This window comes from Sinocyclocheilus rhinocerous, unplaced genomic scaffold (assembly GCF_001515625.1).
Source record: "Sinocyclocheilus rhinocerous isolate Xijiao unplaced genomic scaffold, SAMN03320098_v1.1 scaffold419, whole genome shotgun sequence".
NCBI lineage: Eukaryota > Metazoa > Chordata > Actinopteri > Cypriniformes > Cyprinidae > Sinocyclocheilus > Sinocyclocheilus rhinocerous.
The window spans coordinates 1,362,870-1,379,145 of NW_015653519.1; the positions used below are offsets into that span (position 1 = coordinate 1,362,870).

General features: G+C 39.1%; 1 protein-coding gene across 5 annotated transcripts in view; it reads left to right on the forward strand.

Moving 5' to 3' along the window:
* plekha1b (pleckstrin homology domain containing, family A (phosphoinositide binding specific) member 1b) overlaps positions 1–16,276 on the forward strand; it is a 45,305-nt gene that overhangs the window by 13,499 nt on the left and 15,530 nt on the right. For all 5 annotated transcript variants that reach the window (XM_016522948.1, XM_016522949.1, XM_016522950.1 and 2 more), the window contains exons 2-5: positions 10,469–10,629; positions 12,585–12,641; positions 14,126–14,171; positions 15,585–15,682. In XM_016522948.1, the coding sequence (XP_016378434.1) occupies positions 10,489–10,629; positions 12,585–12,641; positions 14,126–14,171; positions 15,585–15,682 (342 nt within the window). In that variant the 5' untranslated portion in view covers positions 10,469–10,488. The remainder of the gene's footprint in view (positions 1–10,468; positions 10,630–12,584; positions 12,642–14,125; positions 14,172–15,584; positions 15,683–16,276) is intronic.

The window sequence follows — 16,276 nt, forward strand, 5'->3', positions numbered from 1 at the left end:
TATATATGAGTCATCAGAGGTCTGGATGAGTGTGTGTGTGTCTATATTTGTCTGTCTCTATGAATCAGAGAGAGACAGACAGAGCTCTTCCTGTGGATTAAACCTTTATTCATCATCATGACATGACAAAAAACGAGTGGCACTTTCCAACTTTATATATTACAATATAGTACATAGCATATCCCATTGAGTTATTGTTTACATTGTCATAAACTGTATTATTGCACAGCTCTGTATAATTAAGTTGGATGTATAATTATTTCCAACTTTATCCACATACTGTACATGTAGTGTACTTATGTGAAGCAATGTATACTATCAAGCAGTTAAGATTTGCTTTACATGAGAATGTGTATAAAGTTGGATGTAATAGAGTATATATCCAACTTTAATATATTGCTAGGCAATAATATAGTTTACATTGTGTGACTATATGAATAATCGTACAGCTGAGATTTGCTATAGAGTGTATATCTCTTTAAGTGAGTATAGTGTATGTATGTGCTATATCCAACTTTAAAATATATTGCTGGGCATTTTGCGATTGATATAGCAATCGCAGTTGATTTTTGCATATCATCGCAAAATGTAAACTATATTAATGCCCAACAATATAAAGCTGGATATATAGTACATTCAACTTGATCCGTGTACATGCACTAAATACACATGTAAACCAATATGTATATCAAATCTCAACTGCTTGATTGTTAATATTCTATATTATTGCCTAACTCTAATATGTTAAATGCAAAGTCATGAAGGTATTATTTAAACATTAAGATCAGGATTTTTTTTTGTAAAGTTGCTTTGCAACAATGTGCATTGTAAAAAGTGCTATACAAAGAAAATTTACATGAGTTTCCATGCAAAACACATGAAAAATGCTAAAGTATTCTGGATGACCGCTAGATCTCTAGGGTTCCACCTTCATTGTAAATCAATGCAAATGCAAACCCAAATTTTAATTTGATTGTCTGCTAGACAGACAAAAAAAAAAACTGTAGATCTCATCTTTGTTATATGAACAGATGTTCTTTATACTGATATCACTACTCTATGTAATAAGTCAAACAGTGTCAAAAAAGTTTTTTTAGTGTGACAAACTGGGGGCCTACTCCAGGTTGACTTGACAAGATGAAAAAAACTGGCCTCATTCTAAACTCCCGTCAGCCCACGGCAAAAGACTTGAAGCTGCTATGTACATGTTATGCACATGTGTACATGCTTAGTATATAAGGGACCATATAAGCTTCGCAATATTTTGGATTTAACACCTGTCTCACATTTTCTAAACAAAGTACCCTTTGGTAATTATAGATGTAGCAACTGTCAGTAATGTAACGTCTCTGTTACGAATGTAACCCTCGTTCCCTGAAGGAGGAAGTGAAGACGTCACATCGGTAATGACTGAATTTGGGATTTCGCTTAGAGTGTAAACTAAACGAGCCAATGCACATTGGCATGCAATGATTGCATCAAGTTGCCGCTGATCACAGCGCGAGTATAACTAGGCAGCAGGTGCAAAGCATACTCAGGTTTTTGCTGAGGAGCCGAGCTGGTGACCCGGCCGCTCAGTGGTGGTACAGCAGCTGTGGTGACGGGACGTGATGTCTCCGTTCCTTCCTTCAGGGAACGAGGGTTACATACGCAACTGAGACGTTCCCTTTCAGTCGGTCACTCTCGACGTCACGTTGGTAATGACCGACTTTGGGATCCCTACCAAAGCGCCACAGATGCTTCCACTTTCAGTGTCCTGTGCGAGCCTCCTGCGCCCCCTTTTCGGCGTAGGCTGGGGCTCGCAACAAGAAGACCAGTCACAGCTTGCCGTAGCACTACCCACTCAGTGAGATTGGATAACACTGGGAAAACGTACCCATTCCACTTGGAACAGGAACATTGCAGAAGCCCCATCCTTCCCAAAGGAGGTTTCGGAAGCACTTACACATATGAACAACTGTTTAGGTGCATATGGAAGAATAGAGGTGATTAGAAGTCTGCCGGGGAAACACGAGCTCTGAGGCTATACCATGGACTTTACACATATGGGATCCACTCAGGTCTCTACATATTGAACCCAGCCCTCTACCGGTTCTCACGGATTCATCGAGTGAGGGCCTGGTGCCGGATGTTCCGCCATGTCTGGCTGCCGAGGGGATGGAGGAGCTCAACAGGGTCTACCGTACGGACTTTGGAGCGGTTTAGCAAGCCGACACTAAACCGGGGCCTCTCAGTGCTTCTACCTGTTTGAGGTAAGAACACAGGAGAATACCGGCTCCACACGAAGGCTATAGACTCTAGCGAATGTGTTGGGGGTCGCCCGGCCCACAGCTCTACAAATATCTGTCAGCGAGGCGCCACGAGCGAGCACCCAGGAGGATGCAACACTTCTAGTAGAGTGAGCTCGCAACCTGAGTGAGCAGGGCACACCCTGTGCCTGAAAAGCCAGGGTGATGGTATCCACTATCCAGTGGGCCATCCTCTGCTTAGAGATAGCATTCCCCTTCTGCCGGACTCCGTAAGAGATAAGGAGCTGATCTGAGGTCCTGAAGCTTTGTGTCCGGTCTATGTACCATCTCAAGGCTCGGACAGGACAAAGCAAAGCTAGGACTGGGTCTGCCTCCTCTGGGGGCAGCGCTTGCTGGTTCACTACCTGATCCCTGAAGGGGGTAGTAGGAACCTTTGGCACGTAGCTGGGCCGGAGCCTCAGGATTACCTGGGAGTCAGCCGGCCCAAACTCTAAGCACGATTCGTCGACCAAAAATGCGTGCAGGTCCCCTACCCTCTTGATAAAGGCTAATGCAATCAAGAGCAATGTTTTCATTGAAAGAAACTTTAGCTCGACTGACTGCAAGGGCTCAAATGGGCCCTGCTGTAGTGGTCTGAGCACTAGAGTCAGGTCCCAAGAGGGTATAGAGAGGGGCCGGGGAGGATTTAACCTTCTCGCCCCCTAAGGAACCTGACGACCAAGTCATGCCTCCCTACCGACTTCCCTTCCACAGGGTCGTGATATGCAGCAATCGCAGCCACATGGACTTTAAGGGTGGAGAGAGACTGCCTTCGCTTCAACCCTTGCTGCAAAAAGGACAGCACGACTCTGACCGGGCATCTATGGGGGTCCTCTCGGTGAGAAGAACACTACTCGACGAACAGGTTCCACTTCAAGGCATAATCGCTCATAGATGGTGCTCTTGACGAAGTGATGGTGTCCACTACCTCATGGGGTAGGTCACCTACAACCTCCGCATCCCGTCCAGGGACTAGACGTGAAGTTTCCAGAGGTCTAGACGTGGGTGCCAAACAGTCAGTAGATCCTTGCTCAGAGGAATCTGCCAGGGAGGAACTGTCACAAGGAGCATTAGTTCCGGGAACCAGGTCTGAGTAGGCCATTAGGGCGCCACAAGAAAGACCAGCTCCTCGTCCTCCCTGATCTTGCACAGTGTCTGTGCAAGAAGGCTCACTGGTGGAAAGCATACTTGTACAGGCCCCGCGGCCAGCTGTGTGCCAGTGCATCCGTGCCGAGTGTTCCCTCGGTCAGGGAGTAAAACAACTGGCAGTGAGAGGTCTCTGGAGAAGCAAACAGGTCTACCCGAGCAGCTCCGAAGCGTCTCCAAATCAGCTGGACCATCTGGGGATGGAGTCTCCACTCTCCGGGGAGCGCAGCTCGTGACTGCTCGTCAGCTGCACGGTTGAGCAGACCCGGAATGTGAATGGCACGAAGCGACCTCAGATGCTTCTGACTCCAGAGGAGGAGGTGGCGGGCAAGTTGCGACATGCGACGGGAGCGTAGACCACCTTGTCGGTTGATGTACGCAACGGTCGCAGTGTTGTCCGTTCGGACCAGCACGTGCTTCCCTCGTACGCGCCTTCTGAGACGGTTCAAGGCAAGGCATACTGCTAACAACTCTAGGCAGTTGACGTGCCAGTGCAGTTGGGGGCCCGTCCAAACCCCCGACACTGCATGCCCATCGTACGTGGCCCCCCAGCCGATGGTAGAGTCATCCGTGTAAACCACAGCATGCCTGGAGACCTGTTCCAGGGGCACTCCTGCCCGGTGAAACGCAAGGTCTGACCATGGGGTGAAGGTTTAGCGGCAGCCCAGTGTGATTTGGATCCGGTGAGTGCCGTGTTGCCACACCCACCTTGACTCGGCCATTGAGCCAGTTTTGAAGCAGTCTCATATGAAGCAGCCACAGCGGCGTGACTGCCACTGCAGCTGCCATATGCCCTAGGAGCCTCTGAAACTGTTTCAGTGGGGCCGCCGTCCTGTTCTTGAACGTATTCGGGCAGTTGAGTATTTTTAAAAAGTTGAGTATGCGTTGCCCCTTCTGCCTAGTTATATTCACGCTGTGATCAGCGACAACTGAATGCAATCATCGCATGCTAATGTGCATTGGCTCGTTTAGTTTACACTCGAAGTGGATTGGTCTCTCTAAGCGAGATCCCAAAGTCGGTCATTACCGACGTGACGTGAGAGTGACCGACTGAAAGGGAACTTTACTTATAAAACAAAAATTTTAAGCATCCTTTTTTAAATAAATAAATAATAAGAGGCAGTATTTCCTGTAAAACTGCCATTGTGATTTCATGTTGCATTGACATTGGTCTTTGCTATGTGGGCAAAACTAGTTGACCTTTAATGACTAAGATTACAGAACATTGTTGCACCATTACAAACCAAGATTTCAAAAGTCTGGTTGCTCAGCATTTTTCTGCTTTTAGACTTTCGGTTTTTACTTTACAATGTATAGGAATAGCATTAATCAGTTGTCCAAGTCGTGGAGGTGACATTTATAATTTACTTTTGCAACATGAAACCTTTTGGATTTACACTCTAGATACTATTGCAAATAAGAGATTAAATAACGATTTTGACATTATTATTATTAGGGATGCACTGATACCACTTTTTCCAGTACTCGCCCGATACCGATACTTTTATTTTTTGTACTTGCCGATACCGAGTACCGATGCCGATATTTTCATTGCATTTGTAAATTTTTACAATATTGGGTACAGAAACCAAAAGAGTATGTATACACAACATGATTTACTAATGTTTGTGCTCGTCAAATTACTGGTATTTGTGCCACCCAAAAAAAGCATGTCTGTGTTCTTTAATGTGCGCATTGTCAGTAAATCACACGCAGAATTTTTCCCTCCCATCGGCACTTTTATGGAATTGCGCTCTAATGCTAATTTGCCCTGTTTAGTAAATCTGGCCCTTTGTATTTTTCGTTTGTTCCATGGCTTTGTGCGTGTGTGTGTTTTATTATTATTGTTAGGGGTTAGGGGGTGTGCCCGAAGCGCGAATCCGTATGCAGAAAGGCACGGAAAACAAATAACGCGTTCTACGGAGCCACTAAAGGGACATGGTTAGTCGCTTGCTAGGTGTAGACTGTTACATTACAGTACATGAAAGTTCACTTACCACATACACAGAGTAAGGAGAGATGACTGATAGGACAATGGCGAATGATTTGCAGATACTGAGCACCACTGACAAATATCTAATCTTGTAAAATGTGTGGTAGGTACTGCCGCTCCGTAGTATAGAGTCCATGTGATCGCGAATCTCGAAAGTGAAAGTGCGCACATTGTGGGGGCTGGGAGGGGAGGATCACGATGCCGGCTCAGCATCGTGATATCTGTCAGCCATAGCATTCTGTCAGCCATAATATTCAAGCTGTTTATTAATTTTTCTGCCCCTGAGCGAAAAAAGAAAATTTAAGCTGAATTCTAGTTTTTCAATTTTGGGAAAAAAAAACAAAAAAACGAAAAAGGAGCCGTTTTCTCATTTTTCTACTTTCAATATTAAATCAAAAAACAAATGATCGAATGATACACGGATTGATGAGCATGGTTTTGTTTGTTTTTGTATCTGTGATTGGTTAGCCCACCTTGCCCTCTCTCTTCCTCTTTAAGGGGCTGTTTACACCTGGTCACTTCATGCGTTTTGTCTGATCGGATAGCTATCTGATCATGAAAAGGCCAGGTGTAAATGCCCTCCAAAATGCATTCGAGACGGATATAAATCCGATCGCTCAAACCACTTCAGGAGGTGGTCTAGGCCGCATTCCAGATGAAACTGGACTAGTGTAAATGCATCTGGTTGTTGAAACCACATATGTAAATTTTACTCCTCCCAAAATGTTAAAATAATAAACGTGTGAGAGCATGTTATAGGCTGTATGACATTATATTCAGATATGACTGCGCTAATGCAACACGCATCGCAGTGGACGAGTAGCTGAGCATCTCTTCAGCAAGCCAATGTGCAAACTGCTGCGAATGAAACTAAGTAATACGCAGACGGTCAACACACATTAATCTTCATTAAAAGTAGTAAGACAAACTTATCTTTCCAGTGCTGATGCCGCGTGCTCTCCTATTGCGATCTTTGATCTTGAAATGAGCTGATAATTAATAAAATGCAGCGCTTATCTTTTGATTTCGTTGACGTGAACTCCGCTGAATTTAAATATAGCGCGGGAATTGAAGATCGGATTTATATCCGTTTTGCGACTACACATTTATGTGGCCAAGTGTAAATGGAAACGTTTTAACAAATCAGATAGATATCCGATCAGCGAAAATGCATGAAATGACCAGGTGTAAACAGGCCCTTAAACACACTGTAGCTTCCAAATCTCCACCTTCCTCGCATGTTTATCATGCCAGATTGGCTCCCAACTGCTCAAACACAGAGTTAGTAGTACAAGGACAGAGCACATGATTCCTGACTCTACTCCTACACTATGCAGCAATCCAACACGTTTACAGTGACAGGTTATTTGTCTCTCCACACTAAATGCAAAATAATTTGTGATGTCACACAATTACAGTCTAATTATACAGGGCTAAGACCAACTGCTCAACTAGTTGTTCAGACAACATGCTGACTAGTCTTACATGGTAATATGTAGTTGTGCACATCCCTCACAGATACAGTAAAAAGTGATAGAAAATTCCTTTGGCGAGACAAAGAAGGGGATTGGCGAACCCAGGCTCATGAAAAATATTTGCGTAAGGCAACATTTTTGACAAATTGATATTACGTTGCTTCTTGCAGGTTTCACAGAAGTTTCAAAGTGAAATGTCAAAGAATGGCACTAAAAGGTTAATGCTTATTCGCATTTGAAAATAGCATACCCCTACAGTACTGTACCAGGTGAGCTACCAAGCAAGCTTACTACATTAGAAAAGATGTATACTCTATATGGGGCTGTATATATGAAGCAAAAATGTATTTGTTTACAAAATCAGATGTTTTGAGGTTATAACATAGTGTTGAGTCTTCATTAGTGAGTCGTTAATTGATAATCTGCCCCTGTAATAATTTGTGTGAAAAGGAACATAAGTTGTTGGTGTTTTACTGCTACTAGTGTTCACTTAAGTGTTCACTTAAGTTGGAATTGTATAAATATGTTTTTGGAGTTTTCCAAAAATGTAAGTATAGGCACATTTTTCCAGTGAGATTGGGTGAGTCAAGATTGAACTTGCTTTATCTGCCACATTTCTGAAAAGCCGATATTCAGAACGGCCTTTTTTTTCTTCTTTTAAATGAGGGGAAATATATTTTACACCCTGGAAATAGATTTTAGTTCATCTTCATCAGGGAGTTTAAATGATGTTGTTGTTTTTTTCTAACTATTTAAAAATGTGCTCTTTATTTAGGTCAGATACTTAAATAGATTGCTTAGATTAGATTAGATGAATTATTGTGTTATGAAATTAAATGTACAGCAAATACATAAGAAAATTTACATGATGCAGAAGTTATCATAATACAGTAAATAAGGGCAAACTACTGTCTTTTGAGGTCCAGATTATTAAAATGTAATTTCATGCTACAGCAAACATTTTCAGAGTTATTTAGACCGGAATATAGTTAATATTATGAATATTAAAGACAAAATACCCTTAAAGTTAGCATGAAATGAAAATTAACTTCATCAATTTTCTAAATGCATCTTATTGATCTCATTGTTAATTATTTATTTATTTATTATATAACCTCATAACTTTTGTAATCAAAATGTAAACTTTTCTTGTGAAAATGGCATACTTCTCTTTGGTAATGTATTGCAGGACTTCTCCAGTCAGTCTGCTTAGACCTGGTCTCTTTCTTATATTTGACTGCAGTCTCACATTTATCTCTGCCTCCATTCATATCAACAACTTACTGATTGAACCAAGTCCCTGTCCCACATTTTGTGTTCTTTTTCAATAATCCCTTTCACTCGGATGTACAGGTGCATCTCAATAAATTAGAATGTCGTGGAAAAGTTCATTTATTTCAGTAATTCAACTCAAATTGTGAAACTCGTGTATTAAATAAATTCAATGCACACAGACTGAAGTAGTTTAAGTCTTTGGTTCTTTTAATTGTGAACAATATGGAAAAAAAATCTGTTGCTACTTACGTTACATGGCAGAAATCAATGGAAATTCAATCAATGGTTACTTATAGAGCACATATCCACAAAATGATTAAAAGTCCTAAATATCAACAACATCAAAAAAAAAAAAGGAAATATATAAACACTTGTAGGGGAGGACTGTGTCTTTGTTATTACATTCATATGTGAGAAGCTTGTGCGTGCAAACTCTCTACAGCAATAGCAAATTGAATTAACTCTGGAGGTGTGTTGAAGTCGTCAAACCTTGCAGCAAAGTTTCATCATATCTCTTCTAATGTGTTGTCAAGTTGTTTATGAAGTCTTGCATTGTTGGAAAGTGTTGCATTTTTACAGTGGTTCCAAAAGTTTAAAAAAATTAGCACATCTTAAGTTTAAATCCATCAAGTGTTGCAACAATATCACAGACCATTTTATCTCATCACTGCAATCCCAGATTAAGGCCGTTCAAGTGATGGAAGCTGTCACTCAGAAAACACACTTTTGCCATGAAATTTTCATCTCGCATTCAAGACAGAAATGTGACCGCTCTCCAGTGATGGTAGCCACAGAGAAAAGAAACATTCTTCTGTCTGAGTCCACAAAAATGTTTTCCATTCCTCTTGCCATTTATCATTGTGATGTAGGAGTAAATCACTGGGCTTGGCTGACACATCTCATAGGAGCCTGTGAAACGTGGTGCTTTCATGAAAATAAGTTGTTAATGTTGATGTGCTATCCAAAATGAAGACATAAAGACTCAGCTTTCTTATTGCTGGATTCATTCACAGGCATTGTCTCCACCTTCTTTTATTTGTCTAAGAATGCCAGTATTTTACTCCTTGTCATTGTGTCAGACATCAGTATTTTTAATAGATTATGTTGTTTCTGTCTTTATTACAATCTCCTCTATAGTGTTAGCATGTAATCTTTCACAGTCTTTGAGTCAGTGAATGGTTTCTTCTTTTTTCTTGAGGACCCATGCTACACAGAGTGAGGCTGAAAGAGCTTTCTCTTGCTCGAAACATGATCTGACCATGATAGCTTGTTAGGCTTTGCACTTTATGTCAGTGAGTAACAGAGTCTGGAGGAAATTGTGTGTTGAAGTTTGAGTGCTTGGACTTGAAGTGCCTTCTCAGATTGTACTCCTGTATCACAGTACAACGCTTGTTACATGGCAAACTAGAAACACAATTTAGAAAACAATTTTTTCTTTACTTAACTATCTGTTTCTGACAGTAAGCTTCTTTTGACTTGGATTAAACAATCGATAAATATAATTCACAATTTTTTTATATATTTTTTGAAGTGCTAATGTTTTGGTGGAATGCACTTTCAATGGATAGACAGAAATCTTACAGGTTTCATTAAAAATACCTTAATTTCTGTTTCGAAGATGAATGAAAGTCATTCAGCCTGGATTTGGGCTGACACGAGGATGCATAATCGATGGCAGAATTTATATTTTTGGGGTGAAATATTCCTAAAATTAAGTATTTCTGTAGGTAAAAATGAAGAATCTTGCAACTCAGAAACCTCAAAAATCTCAGCACCTCTGTTACACAGTTGAGTTAATTTAAAAATCATTATCCTTAGAGGATTGACGCTGGCCACTAGTTGACTGCTCCCACATTTTAAATATCTGGCATTTTCATCACTTTTGGTGCATTTTGTCCCCCTAGCTTTGGTTCATTTCTGCCCTAATGGGCATAACTTCTGCATTAATCACAGTTACTATAGTGCTGTTATGACATTTAGAGGGGCTACAGGTAAATGGGAAATTACACCGTTTAAGTTGTGCATTGCTTCTCAGCTGTGGTAATGTCACAATCAAGTCATTTGTATTCATGCAGCTTCATCTGACGGGGTTTTCATCAGCACAGAGGTCTGAAATGAAATAGGTGTCACTTCCATGGAGCATGACCAAGGGTGACATCATAGGAAATTACCAGCGTTTTGCCAGACGATTACACACGAAGATACCAAATTTCTTTTAATTACCATCTTCCACCTCTTTCTCTGCTCTTCTCATCTCCCTTATAATCAGCATTGTTTTCTTTGTGTTGCAGGGTAATGCTTAGTTTCAGAAATGCCATACGTAGATCGTCAGAATCGCATCTGTGGCTTTCTAGACATAGAGGAAATGGAGAGCAGCGGCAAGTTTTTACGACGCTACTTCATTCTGGACACCCTGGAGGGCAGCCTGGTGTGGTACATGGATAACCCTCAGGTATCTACCCATCTTCATCTCTTTCACCCTGTCAGTACATCGCAAAATGCAGCAGCTCTTAATTTTACATCTGAAGGCCTTTGTTTTACCACTTCTGTGGAAGTCAATACATGTCAAAAAATGTTATCAAATATGGCAGCATGGTGTTCCCCAGGGGATAGTCATTGACCCTTTTAAGTTTCACATACTAAATAGGTTATGGATAAGTTTTGAAATCAAACCAAAATTCTCTTGATGCTTTTTAAAAAATATTGGAATAGTATGATTGCTGTAATAGTCAGTTTGTGTGCATTCTTCTGCCTATGTGGACAGAAACATAATTGGTGTCACCAACCACAACACCATGACTTAAACCACTGCACGAAACTTACAGTAACTAATGTAGTCCAGTTCCCAAATGAATGATTCCTTTCATGTTAGTGAATCAAAACACTGAATAGTATTATTAAATTAATCAGTAGTTGTTACTGAATTAGTCAGACTAACTTGCTGAACTACAAGTTATTACTTTCATTGTGTCTGATCTCGAAATACATGAAAAAAAAAAACATGAAAACTGAAATGATCATTTTTGGCAGTAGACTACTAAAAGGCAGAACATGCAATAAGAATGACTTTTTTCCAAATATGTCTTACTCAAAAGTACTAAAAAATTAATTAATTGGACCATAAAGGAACTAGAAGCATTAAGAGGAATCTTGCAATAGAACCAGAGTAAAGTTCTTATGATTTTTATCCCTAGTTACTGAAAACACATGGGTAGATATACTGCATACCATAGTTCTGCAGTAAGACGATGCAGTGTCTCAGTGGTTTTGGGGCAGTAACTGTAGAGAACTACACCTTCAGTGCTGTCAGAAACAGGAAAACTGTAAGCCACAGTTGACCTTTTTCTGCTATCAGTTAGAATCTTGATATGCAAAACATTGTGTGATACTAACATTTCCTCTCCTACACACCTTGTTATTATTGTAGCTTTAAAAAGCATCAGTTTGTGAACTTTCTGCATAGATATTGGCCTTTTTTACTCTGAAACTTTGCTAATAGTGCCTGTAGAGAAATTTCACCTCCCATGTGCTTGTGGGTAAAGGATATGAGTGCCATGGCCTCTGTTGGACTTTATAATCTCATAAAGTATTGGAGGGCATTGATGTGTCTTTGCCTCCAGACCACTTTAACCATTCAGATTTATGGTGTTTGTATGTGTGTAAATGTATTTGCATCTGTGTGGGTCACACTTTGCTTTACTGTGCAGCTTTATAAGGGTGTCTTTGTCTGAGACTCCAGACTAGCAAACTAACTGTTCATAACTGTGTTGAGTGTACATGCAAGGAATCTACACAGATGGTAATTACGAAGAGTTTAATGAAAAAAATACTTAATTAGCACATAGAAAAATCTAGTAAAAATAAATGTTAATATAGTAATGATTTTTTTTTCTTGGTATGTCTCATTGTAAATTATACTGATACTTTCAGTGTCTTAAACTCATTTAGATTGGAGTAAAAGACTAAATCTCAGGCGAAACCTGACTAGAACTGAGATCACTGATGAAGAGCCTATGTCAGGACCTGTCTTTTTTGATTCTTCATGTTCTTTCTTTGTTTCTTTTAATGGATTCTCTCTATTTTCTTGGCTGCTGCAGGTTCTGTACCAATCACTTTATCTAAGACTCAGTCGGTAGCCCCAGCCAGCATCTTTTATTGATGCCATGTCTGACTTTAAATAATTTACCTCACTGCATCTGTAGATGTGTGCTAAAACTTTCATAGACCCCTGTGCAATTCTACAACTTTGGAGAATACCGTACGCTCACCATACATTTATTCTGTCCACGTTTGTTTTCAGACACTGCTCAAAACACACACACAAACACACTTCTCACATCAAATCAGCGTGTATCATTTTATATTCTGAATTTCAGCTCTATTGATTTGAATCTTCTCCTTCTACAGAATCTTCCAGAAGGAACATCCTATGTCGGCTCCCTCAAACTAACATATATATCCAAGGTTTGTAATTACCAGTTATTACCAGCTTTATATTCCCAGACTTGAATGATACATTTTAAATTGTGTGGCTTGTTTTAAAGTGTGCCATGACTTTTCTTTGCATTTAGATTCACCATTCTCTTGTAATGGCTGGCCATGTGATCCAAACTCTTATGTTTAATAATTTAATATAACAGCTTTTCTTGTATATACTGTGTATAAAACAAATCGTTCAATTTCTTCAGGAAATTCAGACAATAAATGCCGTTTTGCCGCTCTTTGATGCGGCAAGACATTTCGCCATAGCCAATACTTAAGGTCTTTGCACACTGAGTCCAAAATTTTTGTATGCGTTTTTTCGTATTCGTCATCCTTTCTTAACAAAATTATTGTTACGGATGCGAAAACGCATATGATGGACGAAAGTTTTGGAGGCAGTGTGTAAACGTGATTGACACAAGGTGAGGTCGTATTTATTTTTTAACGTGCGAAAATTTCGGATAAGAATTTCTGACTCGGTGTGCAATGACCTTAATGCCTCAGTTCTAACGGCAGTGCGGCGCGCGAGTGAGCGTGATCACACCTTCCTCTTTATTACTAGCTTTAACGCGAAATATACATGAATGAACAACCCCTCACATAATCGCTCAACTAATGTTTCAACCGCAGAAAGACGTCATTAAAATAGCTTGTAAACAAAATGCCATGTAGCGTTTCATTTACCTAGGCAAGTCATCAGTGTCTACAGCTCGTTATTTGCTAGCGAAATGAAGTCTAGAGAAGTGCATTTTGTGAAATATTAGACTATGCCTATACTGCTGTGCAAAGGCAAAAGACCGTAACTTTAATTTTGGTCGAAAATTAGTTATTCAGATTTTTAGGACATTCAAGACATCCTTTATCATGTGGATAAGTATCTTGAGTCAATTTCGTTGTTTTTCCAAGAAAATAATGTGTTGTCTTAACCGTAATAATTCATTATATTTACTTTACCTGTTAGTAATGTCTTAATTATTTAATGTATATGTTTAAATAAATATTTTTTAAACAAGTTATGACTCTGTAAATAATTATATTTCAACAACAAATAGAAATAGTGTAATGTTAATAGTTAATTTAAAAAATTTACATGTTTGCATACATTTCTTTTAATTTGAGTGTTGATTAGTATAGTTTAAAATAAATAGTAATTGAATTTAAGTTTGGGCTCTGTTGCTAATTGTAACCTTATAGTAATGTAAAAGGGCTCCCTATTGTTGTTCAATTTAAAACCATTGTTAAATAAAAAAAAAAGAAAGAAAGAAAAGCAATTTATGTTTAGTTTTTTTCCTTCCTGCTGTACCAAAACCATACCGAACCGTGACGTCAAAACTGAGGTACGTACGGAACCTTCATGTTTGTGTACCATTACACCCCTAATATATATAGTGGAAAATGTTTTAGTGCACCTTTAAATATGCATATGTGTGCAATATTATTGATCTGGTCATATTTTGTCATTAAAGGTTAGCGATGCCACCAAATTGCGGCCAAAGGCGGAGTTCTGCTTTGGTAAGCAATTGATTTACTTTCTCCGTGTCACTCAGAGGACGCAGTACACATAAGGTAGGGCATGTTAGACCATGACCCCTGACCTTGGCTATTGTTTCTGAGATCAGAGCCAGAGACAATCACACACTGTGGGTTCTGGGACTTTACCCGGTGGAGTTAGACGAGAGGCCACTGTCAGGAGTGTACGTGAGCAACATAACACAGATACTAAAATTAGTCACACATTGAGTCTGCTACTCTAAAGTGTTTAATAAAGTAGTGGTGTGACCCTCCTGGAGTGATTCAGGTCCAGTGAACACTGTTTGCTATTTGATTCTTTAATGTTAGCTGTTCACTAAAAGCATGTTCTGTAACTTACGATGGAAAGTTCATAAGTTCATTGAAGTTCAAGTTCACTGAATCTTGATATCAAGGCTGATTTAATACGGTTTGTTGGAAACACAGACAGTAAGTTTCACGTGTGTTAAGTTGACCACATGAACACAGTAACTATAGTAGCTGCTTCTTTAACCAGCCCTGCAAAAGGGACGTGAGAGTTTTCACTTTTTAGACTTGCCCAGAAAAAGATTTCAGTGGAGTTTAGGTGTTGTTTTTGTGACTTGTGAAGATAACATTTCATGTTTAGCTTCGGTTAATTAACAGTGACATATTTAGAAATGAGAAGTACAATCTTTCTGCGTATGTCAGACCCTCTTGTCAGGAAAGTGACTGTGCATACACACACACACACACACACACATTTGACGGAATCATTCTTCATTAATAGCGGTTCAATTGCACATTTGCATTTATCCGCAATGAACCATATCGGAGTTCACATGACCACCTTTTCAAGTAGACTCTGGTATGGTTTGCTGGTATGTGTTATTTTAGTATTACTGAGATACTATTATAGATTGTTATTTTTTATATAGATTTTATAGTTTTAATAATTTTGTGTTGTTTGTTTATTTGTTTGTTTGTTTTTAATGTCCATGTAATTTTTATTTCAATTTAACTTTATAATTTTAGTACATCAAGTTGAAAATGAGAAATGTGGTCTTGGCAAATAGCTTAAATAAAATGTTTTATTTTATTTTATTTCAGTTCATGTTTATTTTATTTAAGTAATGAAATGGTTTTTATGGTTTTAGTTTTACTTTTATTTTACTATAATAGCCCTATTGGGAGAGTTTGTAAAACCATGTTCATATCATCCAACCAAACTTCCACATCAAAGAAACCTGGATGCGCACCAGAAGTGGTAGTGTGAAAGCACCCTTCTTCAGGCCTAGAAAGCACACACTTAGACAGGAAGAGACTGTCTGACCTACATGTAATCTATGTTGCCAAATTCATAAATAATGCCACAAAAATGTGATTATATCATCATCTCCAAATTGTTTAAATAGAAATCTTTGTGTCTTCCCACAGTCATCAACGCTGGAATGAGGAAGTTTTACTTGCAGGCGAATGATAAGCAGGATTTAGTGGAGTGGGTCAGTGCGCTCAACAACGCCACCAAAATCACAGTAAGTCCCTGACCCTGGATTAGATTCCTCTTACTAACCGGAGAACAGTTCAGATGGTTCTCCAAATTGCAGATTTGGAAACCTGGATCCTGTAGGTGTCCAGACATAATTAGCCTACATTAAACACAATTTTCTCTACTAAAATTGAATAAGAAAATAATCCATCTATTCTTCAAAACACTTGTCCTATTTAGGACCCTGGGTATGCTGAAGTCTATCTAAGCATCTCGGGCCATAGACTAAGATAATTAGCTGAGATGAGTCAACAGTAAAAATAAAGCGAGAGAAATGTTATATTAATTTTTAAATGAATTTATTTTATTTAATTCATGAATTGCTTGTGTTGGCCAATAATCCATATAAAATAGAAAAAATAATTACTTTTTTTTTTTGCAATTTATTAAAAGTTAAAATACACATACAGACATACATAAACATATATATATATATATATACAGTGGGGAAAATAATTATTTGATCCCCTGCTGATTTTGTAAGTTTGACCACTTACAAAGAAATGAAGGGTCTATAATTTTTATGGTAGGTTTATTTTAACAGATAGAGAGAATATCAAGCAAAAAATCCAGAAAAAAA